The sequence below is a fragment of the Callorhinchus milii genome, unplaced genomic scaffold (assembly GCF_018977255.1).
Source record: "Callorhinchus milii isolate IMCB2004 unplaced genomic scaffold, IMCB_Cmil_1.0 Scaffold10, whole genome shotgun sequence".
Taxonomy (NCBI): Eukaryota; Metazoa; Chordata; class Chondrichthyes; order Chimaeriformes; family Callorhinchidae; genus Callorhinchus; species Callorhinchus milii.
In genome coordinates, this window is record NW_024704751.1 from 4,441,177 (window position 1) to 4,466,161 (window position 24,985).

General features: G+C 49.1%; 1 protein-coding gene across 1 annotated transcript; it reads right to left on the reverse strand.

Annotated features, from left to right (window-relative positions):
• Positions 1-676: 676 nt before the first annotated feature.
• LOC103183321 (CUE domain-containing protein 1) lies at positions 677-24,985 on the reverse strand. Its single transcript, XM_042338782.1, has 11 exons — positions 24,855-24,985; positions 8,912-9,551; positions 7,328-7,455; positions 6,263-6,389; positions 5,490-5,676; positions 5,071-5,166; positions 4,567-4,656; positions 3,274-3,367; positions 2,966-3,024; positions 1,609-1,678; positions 677-1,017 (listed from the first exon to the last, which is right to left on the reverse strand). Coding segments are annotated over exons 2-11 (1,164 nt in total). The 5' UTR covers positions 9,224-9,551; positions 24,855-24,985; the 3' UTR covers positions 677-1,016.

Here is a 24,985-nt window from a genome sequence, read left to right on the forward strand (position 1 = left end):
CCGCAGTTTCGCATAAGCCACACTCTTCACTGCACGTTTCTACAATACCGGGCGCCACGCATTGTTGACCAAGGTCTACGGGCTGTGCGTGCTCCACAGTCTATAACATCAAACTTGAACTTAGTGACGGGCCTCTTGTAGTCGAGCTCTGAGTCGCCGATGGTTTTTTGGATGAACTTGGGGGAGTTGCAACCCAGCCAGCCGATAGGTGCCAGGTTTTACCAACGCTCAACAAAATCTCTTCAACTTCAGTGCGTTCTGTTGCCCTACAATCTGTTGTTTTGTTTAAAAGTAAAAAATAGAAAAAGGGAACAGAAAACTGACCCAGTAATTACAACAGCAACAATTTACACAATTTACGGGATATGTTTGGCCCACTGACACAGCCTGTTAATACAGTACATCATTAGGCACATGACAGCCGATAAGGACATCATTTGACAATGAATACTGATGAGCTTACACGTTACACTTCCACTGGAATTGGACGTCACTCCAAACAGGGTACATTTCATCGCCTTGGAGTAGGCCCCTCTTCACCATTAAACACTGCAGTGCGAGGTTATAGCTTAAGAAGTGTCGTATGAACCAGATTTCAAGAGTAACCGGTTTACTTTACCATTACGAGTCAGGGTTAGGAGCATTGCATGGGGGTGGGGGGGGGGTGGGCGGGGCGTGGGTGGAGAAGGATAGCCAGTGCTTTAATTGCACAGAGAATTAAAGAGAAACAAGAGATAAAAACAAGAAGGCGCACAAACCCTTGACTTTCAATGGCAGACACAGCTGGATGGTTTGACATTCCTTTCTCCCTCCCTCCACTCTCCCCCACACCCTGCCCCACCCCATCCCACCAATCAGCTGTGCCTTGTTCGAGATCGAAACAGAAACGTTAATAAGAAAGCAGACGAAGAGAAGCGATGCACGTTAACTGCCGTCTTCTTCATCTGTGAAGAGTGATAGTCCTTCCACTGAGTCCCTCAACTTCCCAATCCTTCCCGGGGCCAAAGGCTTCAGGATCTGCGGGAAAAACACACAACACAAGTGGGGTGACGAGGCCAGCCTAACTCTAATGTTAAGACTGTGTCACCTTGTTTTGGATCTGCCTATTAGAATGAAGAGTTGACCCCTAATCTAGCTTGTCAATTCTCTCCCACCCCCATCACATCCATTATATCAAGCACATCAGTAAGATCACCACTCGACCTCCTAAGCTCTAGTGCTTTGACTGCAAGGTGCTATACATTTAGATAACATCTTCCAGGCAGATGGCTGACACTCAGCTTCTCCTTAGACCATTCAACATTGCAGGCATCATGATCAAGCCTGATCCTATCCTCGTGAGGACTTCTCAAGCGGATTAGAGGAGATTAAAAAGGAGAGGGTAGGGGGGTAAAGAGGAGGGAGGAGGGTAAAGAAGAGTGAGGAGGGGAAAGCGATGGAGAGGGGTTATTGATGATCGAGAGCAGATGAACGTAGCTGAATTCCTAGCCTGAATTCTTATCGCCTGTCTGGACTAAAGTGAGCTCACTCAGCACAGACCAGGCATCTGTTCAGCAACTCAACAGACCAGCCTAGAGCTATAAGAGCTATTGTCTAGTTGAAGCTCACCATGACTTGCTGTCCTTGTATTCTTCATCCTCCTCCTGCAGGGGCTGCTTTCTGAACTGGAGATCTTCATCTGGAACAAAGTTAAGAGAAATTTAGCCTAACTGAACTAAACGCTGACGTACACGCAATAAAAAAAAACATTTGCATTTGATAACAGCATCTTTCGTGTCTGGAGGACAGTCTCAAAACACTCTGAATTCACTCTGCTGACATGTGCTGGAATTCGAGGCAGCGATCAGCTGGGTCCTATCCCACACATCACTCTTCCCTCCAATTGGATCCATCTCAATAAAGCTGTATTTGAAACAGCTCCAAATAGAGAGGCTACTACTGGTTTGGGCTTTCCTATAATTACAGAAAACAACATTAACAGCCCAATTTAAATGCTAACAGAGAACACTTTGCGCAAGAACTTTTCGGATGGGATGTCAAACCGAGGTCTTCTCTGTTCCTGCTCAGCTGGGCGTTAAAAGATTCCACGGCACTACTCGAAAGAGAAAAAGGAGTTTCTCTCCCAGTGTCCTAGCCGGCAATCGCCCAGATAAAATTGGGTGATTCACTTCATGGGTGTTTGTGGGACATTGCTGTGGGTAAATTGGCAGCTGCGTTTGCCTCCAAAAATACTTCACTGTATATCCTGCGAAGCTATTTGATACGTCCTCCTGATATGAAAGGCTCCATATCAAATGTAAAAATTGCATAATGAAAGCTTTGGTTATATGACTATAAATGCTCCTGTATTTGCTGAGCTTTCAATAGTCAATGAGGACTTGTGCTGCAGATATTTTGAACCCTGTGCAACTCCAATGCCGAGGGCTGTGGGTCAGCCTAACCCTGACACAAACTTGATGCAAAATCTGGGAAACACGCAACAACAACAACTTGCATTTATACAGCACCCTTCATATGTGTAGCATCTCGGAGCACTTAGCAGTGATATGGTTCGCAGAAATGGAGGGGAGGTGACTGAAGACACGGGCAAAGAGGCAAGTCTTCAGGTGTGATTTGAAGATGACCAAATAGGGGGCCACATGGTAGGGCTGTTGAGGCAGAGAGTTCCGGAGATTCGAGGCTTGGTGGCTGAAAGCTTGGCGGCCAATTGTGGAGCGGAGGGGACGAGTAACCCGAGTAAGTCAGATCAGCTTCCGTCAGCCCGACCTCCAGCAAAGGAGATACAGGAGAGATTGGCTGTGAGCCTGTGTGGTGCAATCATATCCCAGGTCTGAGACGCTATACTGGATGAAGGGCGGTATATAATTGCAAGTAGTTGTTGTTGTTCTGCAGAATATTAAGCCCGTTTTCTTTGTGAATCTAACCGGCGCCTTTGCTTCTTTAATTTCTTTAATTCTTGCCTTACCGCAAGAATTCCCTTCTACATCGTCCAGAAGGTTTGCCGTAGAAGCTGCTGTCCCGAGACTGTAAAAGCAACACAGGTCAAGGAAAACCTCTTGAAGCACAAAACAAAGAGTAACACGTTTTAAGAAACGACGGCAATTCATTTCCCTCAATTAGGATAAAAATTAGGAAAAACATCAATTATTCCTTTTTCTTCCCCCCTAAAAAAAATCGGCAAGCTCAAGCTTAGAGTAAGTCCTCATCACACTTCCCCGAGTTTGCTCTGCGCAGAGCTGCAATACTTGCATGTCCCTGTTGTGTAAAGGATACGTGTGATGTTTTAAGGAGTGCTTTCGCTTCAACTTTCTCATCTTTGTTTTCTCAGAGAAGGCTCTGGCCAATTCAAAAAGTTTCTTGCGTGTCGCTGGAACAGAAAGCCGCCCGTTAGTCCTCTCAGCCGCAACAGAATGCACTTACGCAGCGCAGCGCCTTTCACGTGGGTTAACTTCTCAGAGCGCTTTCAAATGTCAGGGACGGACCCTGAGCAAGGGAGCGGGGAGAGGGAAGCAGCCATTGGTACGGTCGAAGGGGTAGGTCTTAAGGTGGGATTTCAAGACAGACAGGGAACGGGCGAGACATGGGCGCAGGTAGAGGGAGGGAGCTACAGAGGTTAGGGGAGCAATAGCTGAAAGCTGGAGTGTCAACCTAGACGTGTGAGTTCAAACCCCTGGCGTGGAGGTTGGAAAACAAGAAGTAGATAAGGATCCCACTGCACTGCTTTGAAAAAAAGGGAGTTTCTCCTGGTATCTTGGCCAACAAACCCTCCACGTAAATAGGTTATTCACTTCATGCTGTTTGTGGGGCACTGCTGTGTGGAAATTGGCTGTCGTGTTTGCCAACAAACACACAATAACAACAACCACCACCACAACAACAGATTGCAATTATACAGTGCCTTTCACATCGGGAGGAATACATAAGAATACAAGAATTAGGAGCAGGAGTAGGCCATCGGCCCCTCGAGCCTACCCCGCCATTCAATAAGATCATGGCTGATCTTCAGCCCTAACTCTAATTACCTGCTCTATCCCCATATCCCCTAATCCCTCTATTTTTAAAAAATCTATCAGTCTCAGCCTTGAAAATGTTCAAGGACTGACATCTACAGCCTTCTGGGGTAGTGAATTCCATAAATTCACTACCCTCTGAGTGAAGAAATGTTTCCTCAACTCTGTTCTAAAAGGCTGACCCTTAATTTTAAGACTGTGACCCCTGGTTATAGATTTTCCTACCGGGGAAACAGACCCTCAGTGTCTACTTTATCAGCCCTTTAAGAATCTTATAAGTTTCAATAAGATCTCCCCTAATTCTTCTGTATTCTAGAGAATTCAGCCCCAGTTTATTCAGCCTATCCTCATAGGTCAGTCCCCTCATCCCATGAACTAACCGAGTGAATCTACGCTGCACCCCCTCGAGGGCAAGTATGTCCTTTTTTAAATAAGGAGACCAAAACTGCACACAATACGTTTTGACATTAGAGGCACCGGATCGAGGGGCAATCGTTAGTTTTATGATTATGGAAGCAATAAGACCAGAATACGGCAGAGGAACGAGGGGACTCACATTTCCCCATGTGCTTCAGTTTGTCCCTAAACAAGGCGTCATCACACACCGCACTGCTCGCTTCAGCCGCTCCAGAGGCACCGGAATCCACTGCAATAAACAGGATGATCACCGTTAGGGTTTCTGGACCACTCGCTCCCTTTCCTGCACCGCCCGGCTCCCCCATCCCCTTTACCCCTCCTTTCCCCCCCCCCAATACATTCACCTTCCAGTACATCAGTGGAGTCCTGCGGCGGAGTGGTTAGAGCACTCGCCTCGCAAGCGAGAGGACCTGGGTTTGATTCCCGGGCAGGACGAGCACTCGTTACCATGCAATTGCTTTGCAACACTGTAAATTCTATCGAAGGAAGAAAAGAGGAAAAACAAGTGATAAATTCTGAGCAGCACAATGGCCCTCATTAGCCAGAACAGGAGCTAAACTACTCCTGGTAACAACGGCACACAATGTACCCAGTAAATGGTGGGGTGGGGGGGGGGGGGCGGAGAAGCCTGGTCTGCCGTTACCTGGGGTCACTGGGGGAACACTGCTGTCAGCACAGGGCAATGTCTCGCTCCCACTGTTACTCGACTTTGATTTTTTAGACTCGTATTTCAGCCGATCTGAAAGGAGACAGACAAGGTCACATTGCACAAGGGTATCGGAGGCTGGTGGCTGGCCGTTCACTGCGCTGCTTAACCCTGAATTCAGATTCCTTCCCAATTTACGAGCCACACCAACCCCACCCACCCCACCTCATTACACGTAACAATGGTTTGTAGATTCCTAACAAAAATATACAGTCACTCCACTTTACATTACATTCTGTGAAGCACTTTGTGACGTCTCGAAGGCGTGATAAGGCGCGATATGAAATGTGAGGAAATAGCACCACCGCCACCTCATGAGCCAGAACAGCGCTAAGTGGCTCCCCGGTTGCCCTCACCCTTTTCCAACGCCAGCAGAAACTCTCGGTTCCTCTGGAGCTCCTTCATGAACTCCTCGTTCTGGAGGAACAGGGCAATGCGTTCGTCCTCCAGGTACTGCTTCAGCTTCCGCTCCTGCTCCAGGGAGGAGCCTCGCGAGGCCTGGCTGTCCCCGGGCAGAGACTGGCGGCCATTTTTCTGTGAGTTCTGCCGGATGAGACGAAAACAACAACAACAACTTGCATTTGCGCCACGCCCTTCATCTCAGAGAGCTTAAGTACTTGATCAGCAGGGGAAGCATTTCTTTTTTCCAACTAAAAAGCAATCCTTCAGTTGGTCAAGAGCGTTTGAGAACCAACAGTAGTTGGAGAACGTCTCTCCATGTAAAGAAGGAATTCGCTTTTCTCTAGCTCACTCTGCTGCCATTTTGTACCCCTCCACCCCACTCGACGATTTTATTTTGGGTCGTTCGGGCAGATTTCTCAGCGTTCGGTTTTGTTTATTGATTGTTTCAAAGATGGAAAGAAGGGGGAACCCCCACCACTCCGCCCCACTCCGGCCGCCCACGAGTCCATTTTTTTTGTTTGTCTTGAAATTTAAGGTCACTTCAGAATTGTGCAAAAAAAAATAATAATTCTCGTTCGGTCTTACTTCGGAGAAGCCGCTTCGTTTTAATCCATCACCTGAAGACAAGACCAGATCTCAATCTCTCATTGAACCAAAGCAGGCAGCTACCTCCGTCCCCAACACCCAATACCCAATACCAACACCCAACGGCTAACTCCCCGCTCACCTGGACCGTGTCAAGCTGTTGCGGTAAAATGCGCAGGAAGTCGTCGGGCAGGTTGCCCAGCAATGGGGGGTTCCAGTTCCGATACCGCCGCTGCGGCTGACTCACTCCAGGCGTCTGTACGTCGAGCCTGCCGGCACGAGAGGGAGACATGAAGTGCGTTAACACTCCTAAGATACATTTGGCCTGGAATTCGGCTACATCTTGGGTGTTGCACAATTATAATGGGCAGAATGGAACCCCCCCCAATTCGTGGCCTACATCCCTCCCCCCTCCTCTATCCCCCCGTCCCGCCTCCACATACATAACACTATGTGGGACACAGACCGGAATTTCAGAACAAGCAGTAGCAAAACTCATTGAAAGCAGCAGTGCAGACCTCAGTTAGTCAGTAGTGGACATGCTGAATGCAGTCTGATGATCTACAGTCAAGCTCCGTTATAATACAGTGGTCTGGGTACATGGCTATATATTGATTTTAAAAAAAACACAGATCCCGCATTATAATGGCACCCACTATTACAACAGTCATCAGTCAGTACTTCTAGGTCATCGCCAGAGGGAAGAATTGCTAAGTGTTGAGCCAAGTCCCATTCCATTGTACAGGACAATAACAACTTGTGTTTATACAGCACCCTTCACACAAGTAGGGTCTCCGAGAGCTTAACAGCGGTGTGGATTTTTGACACCGAACTGGAAAGGGAGGGGAAGTGGCCAAAGGCGTGGTCGAAGAGGGAAGACATCAGGTACGATTTGAAGACAGGCCGAGTGATGTGGGGAGGTGGGGGAACAAGACACCAGACAGGTTGAGTGTACAAGAGAGTGGGCAATGCCTTGCTTGGCTTTTAAAGGCCTGTCTGTGAATGAGGGGGAAAGGGAGTGGGTGTTGACTGCACTATTGATCTCTAAACAGTGCAATATCCTTAATAATCCAATAGGTGGCCCTTGTAGTCTCTGTGGTGAGATTGTCCTCATTCAGTCCAGCAGGCTTTACTGTGGGCGTTACAGTCTATTCTCCCGCAGGGCTAGCTAACCTCCCCCATCACAGGAGCGCTGGTCAATACTCACCGGCAAGGTGGCAAGGGAGCGACCTGCGGGTACTGACGGTCGTATATGTGCATGTCGTACGAAGGCGGAGAGTACACAGGGGGGGGCTCCTCGTCGGAACTGTCAGGCTCCAGCGTCCTCTCCAAAATCTGTTGGGGGGTGGGGGGATGGAAGAAACAAGTTAAAGGAAGACATTTCGGTTCTAAAAATGTGAGTGCAATACCAATTTAGATGCAAATTTGTATTGTATTGGAGACCAATACAAATTTATGGTTGTCGCTCTCGCCTCGTAAGAGAGAGGACCCGGGCTCGATTCCCGTGCAAGGCGAAAGGTTGGCCAAATTTCCTTACTCTTCACGCTTCTGTTTACCTAGCAATAAGTGGCAGATCACTTTCTGGGGTTAATAATACCTCCCACCCTCCCCCCCACCAAAAAAATTGGTCACTCAATCCACGACCGCTGTACGCAATTGACTGCCACGGTTCACCCATAAAACACACAGTCAATTTACTTTGCATTACATTCTGTGAAGAGCTTTGAGATGTCTCAACGACGTGAAAAGGTGCTATATCAAATGCAAGTGTTATTATTATAAATAAACAATAATGCACCTTTCAAACAGGAAGCATGTCTCAAAGCTCTTCACAGGATTTTACTGTAAAGTGCCATCAGTGAAGTGACTGTGTATTTCGTGTGTAAACGTGGCTGCCAAACTGCACACAGCAACGTCCCCACACACAGCTTCGAAGCGAAGTGGCTTGCAGTTTGAGTTTGGCCACTTGCATGAGAATCAAATAAACCTTCTGGCCAGAACTTTTAAAACAAAAGCTTGCATTAAGTTCAAGGCTGAATTTTAAAAAGAATTTTTGTATCAAAATAAAAAGTCTGCCAGAGGTGATCCCTATGGATTTATGGAATGCTATTTTGGAGATTTTCTTCCAGCTGTAACAGATTAAGCCTCTCTCCTCTCTCTGAGTGGGTATATGTGTGTGTGTGTGTGTGTGTCCCCTTCCTGGGGAACTCAATAAAAACCTAGTTTGTGCTTAACAGAAAGGACGGGTGAAATACACCTGGATCTTTATCTTCCATCCTGCCTCGGCTGATAGGTGCATGTGCGTGGAGGTTGGAGAAGACACGATCAAAACCTCAATGGATGTAATGCGGGGGGCGCTGGGGGAATAACACCATAATAACTACACTTTCTAGCCCTGATGGTTTCTTGTTACATTGATGCACAGAAACAGGCCATTCAACCCAACTAGTCCGTGCCTAGTCGGTGTTTATACTCAGACACGACTAAACCTATACCCTTCCTATTCTCCTCTCCCCCTCAATTCCCTCCCGACATGAAAGACACTACACAAATGTAATTTGTTGTTGACAAAAAATAATAATAAACTGGTCAACTGTTTGTGGGACGCTGCTGTGTGCAATTGTCTGCTGTATTTCGCCCACAGAATATACGGTCAAGTCACTTTACAGTATATTCTGTGAAGCGCTTTGAGACGTCTCGAAGACGTGACGAGGCGTGTATCAAATGCAGGGATTATTATTACAAGTATAATGTGTTGTTGCTGTTGATGTTTCTGTTGGGAGTTTCTCACCTCTGGTGGGATACTGTCCTCTGAGTCCGAGCTGTCATCGTAGCCATTGTCGAAGCCGCAGTCCAAGTTCATTTGCAACAACTGATCGATGGTGGCGTCCACGGCCCCATTGTTGGCCCTCAGCACGCACTCGATCACGTCATAATCCATGTTGGGGAACATGACCTTAAAGTCCTCCATGGCCTGGTTGAATTCCAGTCTCCGCACCTGGCGGGCCGGCCGGCTGTTGTTCATCACCTGGGAGGAGGGCACGTTGGGAGAGCTGCCTTTGGAGCCCCCGTTGCTACTGTTTCGCCGGAAGAGGCTCGTCATTTTCGAGAACGTCTTTTGGAACCTGCTCCGCTTGGAGAAGGAAATGGTGGGAGCGTCCAGGAGGCTCGGGGGCTCAGTGGTGAAGCAGGTCACAAGCCATGTCCCTGGGCTTCTTCGAGAAAACGTTCGTCAGCGAGTTAATTGGCGTTAACATTCAACAGGTCCTTTTTTTTTCTTTAAACATTAAAAAAAACAGCACGGGGTCTCGTGTTCACGGGTAAAATGATTCGTGGCGCAAGAATCGCGGCCGATCGACGGTCTTTATTATTTTCCAATCCGTGTGGGAACCTGGACCAGGCGAAGCATTCCTCGAGACTCGATCGTTCACCTGCAGCAGAGCTCATGTCAGTGTCACACACACCAAATGACGTTGTCTGATTGCAGATTTACAGCATCTACTCAATGCCTGAGCAGAAGGGCTCAAGGCTATGCTTCTAAATGAGACCGCGATACTTTCACTCCGGTCAAACCCCTTTTGAATCCCATTGTCATAAAATGATAAAGGGATTCATTGGGATAGACAGAGAGAAACTATAGAGTGGGACAAAATGAAGGGGTAGAGGAAGGGATTATAGGCGTAGAATCTAAAGGCTCGGTCACCGAGGGTGGCTCAGAAGAGGACACACGGAAGGTTAGCCGAACAAGGGGGGCAAACAAGGGAGAGGGGAAGAAAAGTAGGAATATCATAGAGATATGGAGGTGATGGGGAATAAAGGGAATTATAGGTGAGGACCTGGAAATCAATCTTGAGATCTCGGCCAAGGAGGAGAGGAAACGATCGATCCTAACTCATCGATCGATCGATGGGTTGGGGTCAGTTGGTCAATGGGTTAGGGTCAGTTGGTCAATCAATCAGTCAATCAAGGCACCTTTCACACCAGAAGAATATCTCAAAACACTTCACTGTGGCGACTTTATGGGCAAACTTTGTGGATGATGTTTGCCGTCAGATGCATCGGGTACATTCCCTCCAGGCCGCGTCTGCTGAAACCCTTCACGTGCCTTTAATCGCGCGACACTCGAGTGAAGACATTTGTGCCAATGTTTCCCTTGAAGCGGATCAGCAGATGGGTTGCTGCCTCCAGCCCCCTCTCCCCCCCGCTCTCCCTAGCCCCCTCTCTCCCTCCCTCCACCTCACCCGGAAATCCACTGTAACCCACAGGATGCAGATGCTCAACAGTGACCCAAGCCAAGCAGCAAACACGAGCCCCCAGCAGAGCATTCGCTCCAGACATCCTGCAGCGATCGAGTCCCAGCAAGCAAGCTGCCTGGGTCTGCTTACAGCCTCATGTGCTACTGTAAACCGAGGCAGCCATGTGGAAGTGAGCCGATGAGACAGTGTAAACGAACTAAGTAAGAGATTTTCTAAGCCCAACTTCTGTTTACAGTGAGCAAGACCTGAATGGTCTTAGGTAAGGGTATCAAGGGATATGGGGCAAAGGCGGATAATTGGGGTTCAGGTACAGATCAGCCATGAATCATCATCTAATAGAATGGCGGAACAGGCTCGAGGGTCTGAATGACCTACTCTTTTTTTCTGGGCAGCCAGGTATCTGACACACGCGGAAAGCCATGACGCATGCTTAAAAATATCCAAACCCATCAGAGAATTCCTTGTATCCCACCAGGGCCTTTGGACGTCCTCTTGATATGAAAGGCGCTAAAACACATGCAATTTGTTGTTGTTGCACATGGAAATTCCAGAGAGAGGATTGTTGGAATAGAACGCGTGCTCTCTCCCTGGAGGGCCACCACCTGCCTCTCTAATCTAGACAGTATTAGGTGGGAAGTTAAAGATCTCACGGCAGTATTCAAAAAGAGTAAGGAGTTCCACACATTCTGGCCAACAAATCCACACCCCATACCCCCGCCCCCCAAAATGATTATTCAGTTTACGATTGTTTGTGAGAGATGGTTGCGCGCAAAAATACACAGTCACTACACTGTACAGCAAATCCCTGTGAAGTGTATGGGCAGCATTGGCCAGGCCGCTGAGGGTAAGCTACTGCAAGGATTAAGATGATCGTAAATTTAGTAGCACGCAGGCACAGTGTGAATTATATGTTCTTCCGTGAAAGAAAATTCCTGGAACTCGCTGTGACTGGCAGGGCTGTTTGAACCGCAGTTTAATGATCCAGGAAGCCTACAAATGAATCTCAAGAAATCACGGACCGCTGACAGTAATTAAGTTATAATTCACCCGCTTGAATTTCTGCAATATTTTACCTGTCTTTCACCCATCTTTATTTATTTTCCTACCAATTTGGCCGACGTGCAACAGGGGAAATAAAAGCCCTCATGTCCTTCGCCTTGAACACAATGGGGCAGAAATTCCACCCGGGTTTAGGTTTAGTTTCGTCCACCATTTGGCAAATTCTTAAGAAACAGCCCTGATTTTCAGGACTTCACAGGAAGGCAGCAAGTTAGATAGAGAGGAGATCAGAACCAAGAACGTGGGCAGTGGGTGGGGGCAGAGGGGAAATGGAAATAAGGGCCATCAATGAATGGCTTTGGCAGAACATTCATAATATCCATAGCAAACTTTCTCACTTAGTTCATGTTACCCTCATTCTGTCAAACAGACTTAAGGCTGGTCAGCAGTCCAATTGTATCAGTTTCTCCAGCATAACGCAGTCTGCAGGGCCCTTTGCTCAATTCTCTCGAGAGCCCGTCACATTGCGTTCTCGTCAGCAACCACGGTACATGGTTGGGAGCAACAGTACGGAAGGCAATCGAGCTCTGCTGGTCTGGCCGTGGGCCTGTTACACAGCTCTACTACTAACTACAACAACAACGACATGCATATTTATAGCGCCCTTCATGCGGGGTAGCTACCAAACCTTACTGTTACTTTACAGAAAGAAACAACAACAACAAGATTCCATTTATAAAGCGCCTTTCACGTCAGGAGGACGTCCCAAGGCGCTGCACAGTTGGGTCATGACCCGAGCAGGGGGGAAATGGTCAGGGTGAGGGGAGGGAAGGGAGGGAGCGAGGAGGGGGGAAATGGTCAGGGTGAGGGGAGGGAAGGGAGGGAGCGAGGAGGGGGAAATGGTCAGGGTGAGGGGAGGGAAGGGAGGGAGCGAGGAGCGGGGAAATGGTCAGGGTGAGGGGAGGGAAGGGAGGGAGCGAGGAGGGGGAAGAGAGTCGAGAGGGGAGCTGAAGGCACGGTCAAAGAGAAAGTACTCTATCCCGGTGTCCTGGCCAACAATCCCCCAAATAACTTTGGTCACTCACTTTGTGACTGTTTGTGGGACATTGCTGTGTGCAATTGGGTTGCCGCATTTGCCTACAAAGATTCAGATACAGTCACTCCACTTCACAGTATATTCTCGTGAAGCGCTTTAGGGCGTCCTCCCGACATGAACGGCTGCAATTACCATTATTATAATAATATTACAACTGTAATCCACATAGCATCCTTCATGCGGATTAGCATCTCACACCGACGCACTGGATAATAAAACTAGAGGTAGTGGAGAATGAGATAATATTAATTTAATAAGTTTAGCGTTTGATATAGTGCCTCATTACACTGCCAAGACATCCCAAAGTGCTCGTTAGACTGTGTAAGACTGTATTTTGAAAGCGAACGCAGCAGCAAATTTGTCCACAGCAAAAAACGTCCCCACAAACAGGGAATCTCCACTGGAACCCTAAATCAGCGGACGTAACTGCTAAAAGATGTGTCAGGAAAATCTCAGCCACTTGGCAAGTGTTTTCCTGGCACAGGTCACCCATCCCAGATACTCCTGGCGCGACATTCCAGCTCCATTTGATCATCACAATCGACCAAAACCCCTGGATCTTTATTCCTGGGAAGGGAAGGGGAGGGGAAGGGGAAAAAAAAACATGAGTCTCAATCTTAAACGAGCCCTGCTGGCAGCAACGTACTCACTGTCTATGGAGAGAGAGAGAGAGAAAAAAAACTTGGGCTCCCCTCAGATGATCAGAGAGAGAGACTTGGCTGAACAGCAAGACGCCGGTGGAAAAATGCCAACATCTGCTTCCAATAACAAAGAGGATGGGAAGGAAGAGAAGTCTGAGTGTGTCAGAGACAGGGAGGGGGAAAGAGAAAGAGAGAAAGAGAGAGAGAGAGAGAGAGAGAGAAAAGAAAAGACCATTACCTTTAATACAAACATCGCCTAAGCTTGCAGCGATGAAGCTTTGCTCCCAACACATTTACCCACAACAAATTCAATTAGCATCCTCCAGTCCGTCACTGATTCTGAAAGCTCAGGGCAGCAAAGCAGTGTCTGTCCTCAGGGAAGCTGAGCAGCAGCCACAGCCACAACACCCGGGCCTCTTATCGACTAAAGCAACGTCCCCACAAGGACTAACTCAGACAAAGGATCAGAACATGCTCTCATCTCTTGTAGTGCAAAGGTGCTCTGCGGGTCAGCTGACATAATCTGCCGTAATCTTCTCTCTGGCTCTATCGATGGTGTTTTCCATATATCAATAATCCGTCTTGTTTGGACAACTGCTTCTCCCCCACCCCAGCTCCCTGAGCAGACCCCAGCGGGTAAGGGAGAAAGGGGATGTGCAGAGTTCAGCCACCACCCACTCCCAGAAGAGGATTACCAACATCTCCTCAGACCCAGCTCCGTGGGCGGTGGGGGAAGAGGGTTAGAACGTTTACTTTTGATGCAGCGACTTTCACGTCGGGAGGACGTCGCAAAGCGCTTCACGGGATCTACTGTAAATTGTAGTGACTCTGGTGTTTTGGTTGGGGGAAACCTCAATCCCTCCGCCTTGCCTCCTCCTTGCCAGTCTTCAGATCGCACCTCAGATACTCACTGAATTTCCAGGACACCTTTCCAGACACTGGCAGGATAATAATAATCCTTGCATTTGATATAGCACCGTATCACATCTTCGAGATGTCTGAAAAGTGAATTGACTGTATATTTTGTGGGAGAAACGTGGCAGCCAATTGCGCACAGTAGCGTCCCCACAAACAGTCGTGGATTGAGTGACCAAATTATTATTATTTCTTTTGAAAGGGAGTACCACTGCTAGAAAAGCGATTCGTCAATCGACTAACAACCCGATCTAATTAATTAATAATTAGTCTAAGGATCTGAGTACAGAAACAGTTAATAGAGCAGAGAGCTGCAGGTGTCTGGTTTGAAGTCGCCACTCCAAAGTGATGGGTGACGGGGAGTGACTGAGCCAACACTGAAGGTGTTTGCCCTGCTGTTGGCAGAGGTGGTGGTAGGGATAGCAATGGGCGTGGAGGACATTGGCCTCGAAATATAGGAAGCCTCAGGGTCAGGGTAACACAGAGAGCAAGTAGCAGGTCCAAGCAACTCCAGCCACGAGAGCAGATGGGATTAATTGGAATAAAGTGAGTGACTGCTCCTCCCTTCCCCCTCCCCAGGTTTTCTTTGAACAAGGTTCGCGACACGTCTGCTCAGCATTTTACTGTCCACCTTTCATCTCATGTGGACGGACATCGGGTGAAGCCAGATCAGGGCTTGGCTGTGATTCTCTCTCTTTTCCACTTTAAATCACCCTCCGCAACAGACACAATTACACTGGAACAGCCAGGCCAACACTTGCAGCTTAGGCTCACCCTGGAATAGAAGGCAGGACTGACCGGGCATTCAGTAACGTCCTGACAGGTATCTCTCTCTCTCCACCACTGGTCAACACAGCCATTCACAACACTCACACTAAAGGGAACTTCACGGAGGGAGGGAAAGAAGGAAATCGCTACGACGAGAGATTAGTTTAGCCTTTACTCCCTCGCCTCCTTCAAGACCTGTCTCAAGACCCTCCTGTTCGACCGTGCCTTCGATCACCCTCCTTCCCTCCCTGCCCTCCACCTTCCCTGATCCCGACCCCAGGGTCCAAATCCCTGACCGTCCAGCGCCTTGGGACGTCCTCCCGAAGAGAAAGGCGCTGTACACATGCAAATTTGTATTGCATTGCGCTGTACCTGAGGACCAAAGGTGCTTCAGGAAACTGCCGGAGGTCAATTTAAAGTGAGTCAGATACAGATTTGCAGACAGATAGAAAGGGGGAGGGTGGGGGGGTTCTATTGAGGAGGGTCTTCCAGTGGTTACGGGGGGGGGGGGGGGGGGCATAAAGTGTGAAAGCTCGGCCAGTGACGGTGGTCCGGGGTGGTGGTAGTGGTGGGGGGTGGTGGAGCGAGAGACGCACAGCGAGCCCGAGATAGCCGAGCGGAGGAGTTTCACCGAGGTTACACAACAACAATTTTTGTATAAGAGGAGCTTCGCCAAGACAAGAGAGGGAGCGGACACCTTTGCAAGGAAAAGGGTTTGTGTTTCAATGGAGTGGAGATTCACGGGAGGTGGTATTTGCACCCTGCGGTGAGGGGGGGGCGGGTGGGGGAGGAGATGGTTGAAGATCTCTCTTTCAGGCTATCTCCCCACCCATCCTCATACACACATAGAGCAATGTAAAAGGCCAGATGCTCTAAGCGGCACACACACACACGCACACGCACACGCACACACTGCAGCGGGTGAGAGTTTGGCACGGTGCGAAATTCAACAGCTGGAACACACGCGTTACTTGAATACCCACCCCGCCCCCACCACTTGGTTTCCACCCTGTAGATCAGTGAGAGACAGACTGTCTCCTCACCAGGGGGCATGAACTCAATTATTTAAAAGTAATTTCATCAATTATTTCTCGTCTCATCAATAATTTCTCACGTCGTCAATTATTTCTCGTTTCTCGCTCCTTTCTCGAAACCGTTTCCCTTTTCGCACCAATTCCCAGCCCACAGTTTCACAGTGAAGAGCAGCCCTGCGTCAAAAGACCCTTTTCACCTTATCTCTGCCTTTCAGTGGGATAAGGTGCCAGCGTTTCACCCCCACAACACCCCCCCAACACGCATGCACACACACACACACACGGATCACATCAAGCAGCAAAACGCTAGCTGTGTAACTGCGCCCTGACTGTACCAATGGATAGACTGGCAAGAGCACTAACACAATATTACCAGCATGTCCTAGACCATTGGGGGCCAACCTGTGGCAGGAGGTGGCCCACAGGGCCGCCAAGAAACACCCTCACCCCTACCACCCCGCCTTCAAGAAATCAAGAAATCTTCAAATTGAAAACATGTATTTTGTTGGCCGATCACTGCCCTAATCAAAACCCTTCCCGTTGACATAGGGCCTTTCAAAGCGTTCTGTGGGATTTACTGCAAAATGCAGAGACTGTGTATTTTGTAGACGAGCCCAGCAGCCAATTTGTCTGCAGCAACATCCCACAAACAGCCATGAAGTGAATGAGCGATTTCGTCGTTGGCCAGGACAATGGGGAAAACTCCCTTTTTTAAAAAAAAAGTAGGATCTTTGACGCCCACCAGGACAGACACAGATGGGAACCCTCGGTTTAACATCTCATCCGAAGGACAGAAATCACACGCGCGCTCTCGCACACCCGATCGCTTGGTAATAAAGGGAATTCAACACACAGCAAATACAAATCCCCATTGTTAATTCATACCGGTTATGTTAACATGGTCTCAGCAGCTACTACTAACAGCTGTCAGTGGTAAAGTTGCACATTGTCAACAGTCGGTGATCACTATATCACAGTATTCGATACAGCGAATTACAAATTCAAAACTTGTCAAAGCGACCCACAGACAAATGCCGTCGAGTTTAATCCATGTGTGTTTTGTAGGCAATGCTGGCAGCCATTTTGCGCCCAGCAATGTCCAACAAACAGCCATGAAGTGAATGACCCAATTTTATCTGAAGGATTGTTGGGCAGAACACTGAGAAACTGCCTTCTCTTTTCAAACCGTCTCATGCGAGCTTCAATGCTCATTTGCCCACAAAGATGGGACCTTTAACAGCTCTAGCCTGAGGGGCAGCACCCCTGGCAATGTAACGCTCCCCCTCCCAGTGTCAGCCTGGACCTTGAACTTAAGTCCCGGTGTGGGGCATCAAACCCACAATCTTCTCACCCAGAGGCGACAGTGATACCAACTGAGCCCGGTCAGCGGGCAGAGATGGAGGTGGAGGTGTGGGAATGTGGGTGTCTGATCGCCCTCCGGTGGTGAGGTTACAGCAACCTACCAGCACCTGAGCAGCGCTGCTGCAAGAGAGAGAGAGACCTTATCCTTCTCTCCGACCGGAGGGTGAGTTATATTTAATTTGCCTAAATACTTCAGCTCCGTAGACTCTGCCAATGCAAACAGTTACATTAAGTAGCACAGGGCACCCGAGTGACTACCAGACTAATCTACTGGAGGGAATCTGGACCCTTTCACAGGGACCAGAAATTGGATGGTCAGGACTTACTCCCATCCTTTGGATGAGATGTTAGACCAAGGTCTTGCCTGCCTGGTTCAGGTGGATGTTAAAGATCCTATGGCACTACTCAAATGGAGAAGGGGGTTTCTCCCGATGTCCTGTCCATCAATCCCCCAGATAAAAACTGGTCGCGGCCGTTTGCAGATCATTGCCGTGTGCAAATTGACCCTCACGGTTACCTACAAAACACAGTCACTACTCTGTACAGTGAATACTGTGTTCTCCAACGTGAAAGGCGCCTTATCAAACCCAAAGGACTATTTACTGTTTCAATATTAATAATTTTTAAAAAATATTATTTCCTTAACAGTTACTCCTGAATAAAAGCTGTGCCTTGTGTTTGTGTGTGAGTGTGTGTGAGTGTGTGTGTGTGTGAGGGCGTGGGGGAGAAATTAATAACTCAAATCTGCAATGTCTTACTTTGTTTTGACAGGCGTCAATATAATTTCCCCGCATCCCTTTCCACATCGCCTTTCAGAATAATATAATCCTTGCCTTTGATATGACGCTTTATCACGTCGTTAGCGCTTCACAAAATATATTGTAAAGTGAACTGACTATGTACTCTGTGGGCGAATTGACAAAGTACTGCCCAGTACCAACTTTCTGCTATTATCCGTCTCCAATGATCAGAACAAAGGCACATAATATGGCATCTGGTCTCTATTCCCTCCTTCACCTCCCTCCTCTATTCCTCCCTCCCCCACCGCCCCCGCCCCACTCTAAAAGCCATCTGTCAATCGTGTCACTGTCACCACTTCACCCAAACGCGCCCAAATGCCTTGCTGTGCCAAACGGTGTCTGGTGCAGTTCCTTGTGCCAAGCCTCTGCCCTCTCTGCCTTGTGAAAGGCGGACAAGCGGGTCACTGTGGTCCAGCAGTCAGTGCTCAGTATCTTTCACTGGGAGCAGGGTAGGAGCGGAATAGCAATTAGGGGGGATTCGTTAAGCTGATGCCAAAGCACTCAGAGCCCAGTGAAACAAAGGGGGTGGTGGGTGGGTGTGGGGGGGGGGGGGGAAGCAGCAGTACTGTGAGCTACAAAACTCTGCACAAAGTGCTCACTTGTGGCATTCCTGTTTTCCCAATGCAATGGAGTTTCAGAGACGGGAAGGCATACAATTCCAGTCCCGTTAGCCCCTTTAGTTAGTTCGGCGGTGCTCGTCCTGGTGATGGGCGGAGGGGAAAATAAATGAACACGCGTTATTGTCGTGGCATTCACTTCCAAGTCGCGATCATTTCCGGGGTCGCTGGAAACAGGAAGCCAGTACACGGCGGGTCAACCGGCTCACACGTCAACCACTTTGTTAATAATTATAATCTTTCCAGCCCTTACAGCTCCTCATCACAGCTTCAAAACGCCTCAAAGATGCTCCTCACGGGAACCGCAATACAATTATAATATGATTTACAATTATGAAGAGCGTCTCATGTGGTGAGGAGATCTCAAAGTGCTTTACACTGCTATTACTGCGCAGTTTGAGGGCAGACACGGCAGCCAATTTGCACACAGCAAATGTCCCACGAACGTGAAGCGAATTCCCAATTTTTAAAAAAAAACAGGGGGATTGTTGGCCAGAAACTCCTATTTCTGAGTATCGCCAAGATACTGTCTTGTCCCGGACAGACGGGATGTCGCTCAGTTTAACATCTCATCCTAAAATTTTTTGGCATGGCCAACAATTCAGCGTTTCCGCCCCACCCGTCCCCCCCCAACACCACAGCCTAGACTGTGAATTCAGAGTGTGTGAGGCTTGAACTCACAATCTTCTGTCTCTCGGAGGTGAAAGTGCTACTGACTTGAATCAGGCGACCTCCTGAAGGCAAGGTTCGTGTAGATCCTGAAGTCAGCATTAACGTTGGGACAAGAGTTGAATTCATTCCACACCCCAGGCACTTCCAGCCGTGTCTCTCAGGGCCCCTCTAGAGTAATGCCGGGGAATGCTTTACAAGAGAAAATCACAGTAAACACCCGCATACTCCATCCTGCCCTGCCGACAGCCAGGTGCTAATCCCTGAGCGAGGGGGATTAAGTAAGGCAACAACCAATGACCAATCTCCCCCCTTTCCCCTCCCTCCTTGCTTACATGGGAATTTACTTGCTGACCGGAGAGGCAGAGTCGAACAGTAAAACAATAACACTAAAGCCTTGCATCGGATAAGGCCCCTGCAGCGTCGAAAGGTTGCAGAAAGCTTCAGAGTCGACTGCCGTCGAGTGTAGTGACCGAGTACTTAGGAGCAAAGGTGGCTTCCGACTCGCACAAAGCGTTAGATCGCAGCCCAGGCACGGCATTGCTGCTCTGTGCACACAGCCTGACGCGCATACGTACAACAGCAGCAGCAGCAACCATACCTGGCGGTGGACACGCGTGAAGTGTCCAGACATGCTTTGACGGCGTACCAATGACACGGAATGTCCAGCACGGAAACACGCCAGTCAACCCGACTGGCCTCCAGCCCTCCTAACCCCCTCCACCCTCGTGAATGCAAGGACCATTAGCAAATTGAAACTACCAGCTGGCTCGCAGTAACCAGTGACCGTACTTTGAATGTCCCGTCGCTCCTGCGCAGGGCTTTTGCTTGTTCACTCGAGAGGAGAGCAGTGAATCTTCACAGCGCCTGAGCACGAGTCCCTGACCCTGGCGCGTTCGCTAATTCTCCCCAATTTGTTTCAACTGGCTTCGAACTGCCAGGGCCGTCTATCCTGCACACGGCCCATCAAGAATCTTCCATCTTATCAGCTTCTGTCACTCGGGGCAAACGAGAGTTCGATGCATGTCGAGAGTTTTTATCCTGGGCGCACACATGTTGCGGAGGATGTGTATGTGTTTGTTTGTGTGTGCAGGGGGGAGGGGGTGGATGTGCGTGTGTGTGTGTATTGGGCGGAGAGTGACAGAGAGCAAAGCAACCAGTGTGCGCACAGCAATGTCCCACAAACACCACAGTATTGCGAGTGAGCGACCTATTTTATTTGGAGGATTGTTGGCCAGGACACCGGCAGAGAGCTACAAACACCCTTTTCTTTTCGAAGAGCGACACGGGATCTTTAACATCCACCCGAACAGGCAGACGGGAGCTCGGTTTTATCCGGAGGACGACACCTCCGACAATGCATCACCCACCCCCCCCCCACCGACTCCCCCCAGCACTGCATTGGAGGGTCCGCTTAGACTGTGCGATTCCAAGCCTTCGGCGTGGAGGCTTGAACCCACAGCCTTCGGAATCGGAGGCGAGAATGCTACCACTGTGCTAGGCTGACACACAGGGCTGCCAAAACTCCTCAGAAGAACATACCAAAGCCATGACGAGGAGGAGCTTGTGGTTGGGCCACATTCAAACGCAGGTCCCAGAGTTTTAAGGAGAGTCAGACCCTCAAAATAAGTGAAGTGTATCATAAAACACACACCCAGACACACACACACACACACACACAGACTGCGTTATCTGATTAGCTTGCTTCTGACTCCGAGTCTCCATGGAAACCGTAGCCAGCTAATCAGATAAACGGGAGACTTATCTGAGAACACTGTAAGAGGATTCCAGGAGGGGAGAGAGTCCCTTTCAGAAACCCCCTACTCACCCCACCCACCCCACCCTCTGGAATTCCATCCCACGGTCCCTTTGCCTCGGCGCCCCACTTGCCTCCTTCGAGGCCCGTCTCAAGATCTTCCTCTTCGACTGCGGCTTCGGTCACCCTCCTACCCCCATCCTCCTGATCCCAACAGCCCACCCCGAGCTCGGGTGCAAATCTCTGCCCTCGGGACATCCTCCGGTCGTGAAAGGCGCTACACAAATGTAATGTTACCATTGGGGGTCGTGCATTCAGCCACTAAGCCCCGAAACACTCTTCTTCAATCCCTCTCTCTCCCCCCTTTATGAAGTCCTGCCTGAAAACTTTCCTTTCTGTCTGTGTTTATGGTCACCTCCCCACCCCATGGATCCATCACCCACCCCCCTCCTCCCCCACACTCCCCCACCCCCACCCAATCCCACCCCCTCCGCCACTGTTAAGCGGACAGCTGACATAGAACAGCAAAGAGCAAAGAGACGGCATGTACTGACCTCAAGCTGACAAGAGAGCTTCAGATGGCAGGAAGATCCCTCGGCCCATTTGATCTCATGCTTCCATTATCGCATTAAGCTGTTTGTTTGTTTTTTTTAAAAAAATCTCCAGGAAAAGAGGGCAGAAAATGGTGGGGAGGGGGAGTGAGGGGAGTGAGAAAGAATATGCAACGACTTCGCCTGGTGGTGTGACTTTATTAAGTCTCTCCGTCTCGCACACTAAGCGTGGAGACTGAAGCCAACGTTTCCACTACCACAGCAATGAATGTAATAGATTTCCGGGGGTTTGAAACGTGTTTAAAAAGTAGGTCAGTTACCATGTGGAGATTATTACTGCCTTTGGGAGCGCAGCCAGGAGGAGGAGGAGGAGGAAGAGGAGGAAGTGGAGGGGAGCTGTGTGGCCCCACTTCGCATTCGGTTACTGCAAAGCCTGATGCCTGCTCTCAACAGACGAGCAGACCCCCAGCTCAGTGACACCCAGCTCCGCTCTGCCACGCACACCCAATGCAGGGCACACAACACAGCGACTTACAGCTCGGGAACCCATTGAAGAGGAGGAGACTCTGACTGAACCCAGCCCAAAGGATCGTGCATAGACCCAGCGCCGTGTTTGGAACCGAGTCCAAGAACATCAAACGCTGTATAAATATCAAACTGCCGGGTTTGAGCGCAAGAGAGAGGGAAAAGCAACGGCGATGCCTAGAAACTTTTGAACCAAATAAACCACAGCTGCCCTTTCTCCACCGGCTACTAGACTTCAGGAAATTAAAAGTCAACCACAGTAGCCGCAGACCGTCCCTGCACGCAGTGGCTTGGAAGAGCACAGCGCACAGTGGCGCACACTTCACATACCCCCCCCACCCATGCAAGGTGGCGAGGTTGTTCTTCTCCAGCCGTGAAACATCAAGATGGATCACGGACCGCTCGGCCGTGAGCCAACAACAACAACTTGCATTTATATAGAGTCCCCACCACCCCTCACGCAGGATAGCATCCCAGAGCACTCAACGGGGGGAGGGGGAGATGACCATAAGCACGGTCGAATCAGAAGGTCTTCAAGCGCGACCTGAAAGCGGGGAAGGATGGGGCAAGGCGGAAGGATAGAGGAAGAGTGTTCCAGAGTTTCGGGGCACAGTGGCTGAAAGCGCGGCCACCAATGGTGGAACGGAGGGCAGGAGGGGCATGAAGAAGGCCAGAGCCGGTCGAGAGGAGGAAGCGGGTAGTGGGTTGGGGGGAGTAAGCAGGTCGGAGACGTAGGGAGGTGCCAGGGAATGAAGGGATTTGAAAACGAGTGTGAGGATCTTGAAATCGACCAGTTTGGTGATGGGAAGCCAGCGGAGCTTGATGGATCCAAAAATAACACAACCAAAAGTAACCCTCGCCTCTCGACTCAGTGCCTAAAAACCTCCCAATCGGAACATGGACAAAATTGCTAGACAAAAAAAGATCATCTAGATTGCCTTCTACCATCCTGCTTGTCCCAAAGTGGTACAACAACGGAGACACCGCGATTCACCCACAAAATATACAGTCAATCCACTTTACAGTACATCCTGTGAAGCGCTTTGAGTGGTCTCGAAGACGTGATAAGGCGCTGTATGAATTGCAAGGATTATTATTATTTTTATTATGCCTCAAAGCCCCTCGCAAGGAATCTGGTGTTCGTTGTTCGGGGGCAAATTCAACAGCCAATTTGCACCAGGCAATGTCCTACACCTATGTTAATAACACGTTAATAATACATCACCAGCCCATCAATGTCCCCCGCTTCATACAAGCACTAGACCAAACACTGAGCCGAATCAGGGAAACATCTGCTGAGGTATGGAAACTCTTGTCTCTACAAGAACAGACATGTCAACTACACGATCAGAAAGATCGGCAATCAATACCCATTTGAATTCTCACATCGCCCTTCCCCCCGTTCCCCTCCCCTCCCCCTTGACTGCTGTCACTGCACTTCTCATCCCAGCGTGCCATTGATTTCCCATCACCTGCCTCCGTCCTGCTGGCCTTCACAAAACAGTCTCTCCCGGTTCGCATGGAAACCCGCTAAGCCTCAGCGTTTGCTCCCGATCCAACAGCCACGACCGGATCAAAGGAACCCTCCGATGGGTCACTCAGGTAAAGTTGCCTTGTCGGGCCAGCTTTGGGCTGAGCCACACAGACCCGGGTCTGGCCGGGTCGCCGTTTTATGCGGCTGCCTGATCCCAGGGAGGATAAAGGCAGGAGTGAGGATAACCTCATCAGTTCTGTTAGGGAGAGAGAATCCCTCATTCACTTTGCGGCTGTTTGTGTGAGACATTGCTGTACACAAGATTGGCTGCCGAGTTCGCCTACAGGATACACAGTCACTACACTTTACAGTAAATCCCGGGAAGCGCTTTGAGACATCTCGATGACGTGATAAGGCGCTGTATCGTATCGAATGATTATTATTATCATCATCAGCTTAGGTTCTTGCTGCTGTTTGCAAGCCTACAGAGGTGGTGGGGGGGAAGGTAAGGTGTTACTCCTGTTTGGGAATAGACAACAGTGTGTTCCCTTGACCAGTGGAAGGCTGGTAACTGTATACATAATCATAATGTAATCTACTAATAATTCCCATTCGGGAATGTCCAATACACACACAGTAAGTTAGGGATTAACATGCACTTAGCCATGTCAAATCCAAATGGAGTCTTTCTGCACGGGGAACTTTGGTTTAAATCGTAACCCCCAAGGCAGAGAGTCATTCAGCAATGTAAAGAGGATCAGCTTTAAAATGCTGCGATCATTAACCTTACAGGAACTCTTCTGCCCCCAATTCACATTGAACAAAGTGTTGCTCGCTATTCTTCTATTAATTTTTCCTATTCTCCTATCAATAAAAATTTAGAGGACGCTGCTGTGCGCAATTGGCTGCCGCGTTTCATCCACAAAATACACAGTCGATTCACTTTATAGTATATTCTGTGAAAGTGTTTGAGACGTCTCAATGATGTGATAAGGCGCTGTATCCAGTGCAAAGATTATTATTATTATTAGGAAGTTGCCGTGCTCTTTCTCTCTCTCACCCACTCACTCACCCACTCTCTCTCTCCCTAATTAAGCAGAGTCTATCCAGCCCTATACTCCCCTCTCACCCTCACTCCTGAAAGTGTTTGAGTTAGGTCTGGGACCCAGCTTGCCCTCTGCAACAGGGCTGCAAGAGGCCACAGCAACAAGAAAAGTGGCTTGTTTAAACACGAGAAAGATTTGCAGAGGAATTAAATCGATTGACCTTACCTTCGGCCAAATCTTTGAGTGGATAGGTGGGTGGGTGAGGGAGGGGGAGGGTGGCTGCACGTCACCAAGTCACAGCTAAAGTAGTTGGTGAATTGGAACAAGCTCATTAAGAGTATTAAAAAGTAAGACTA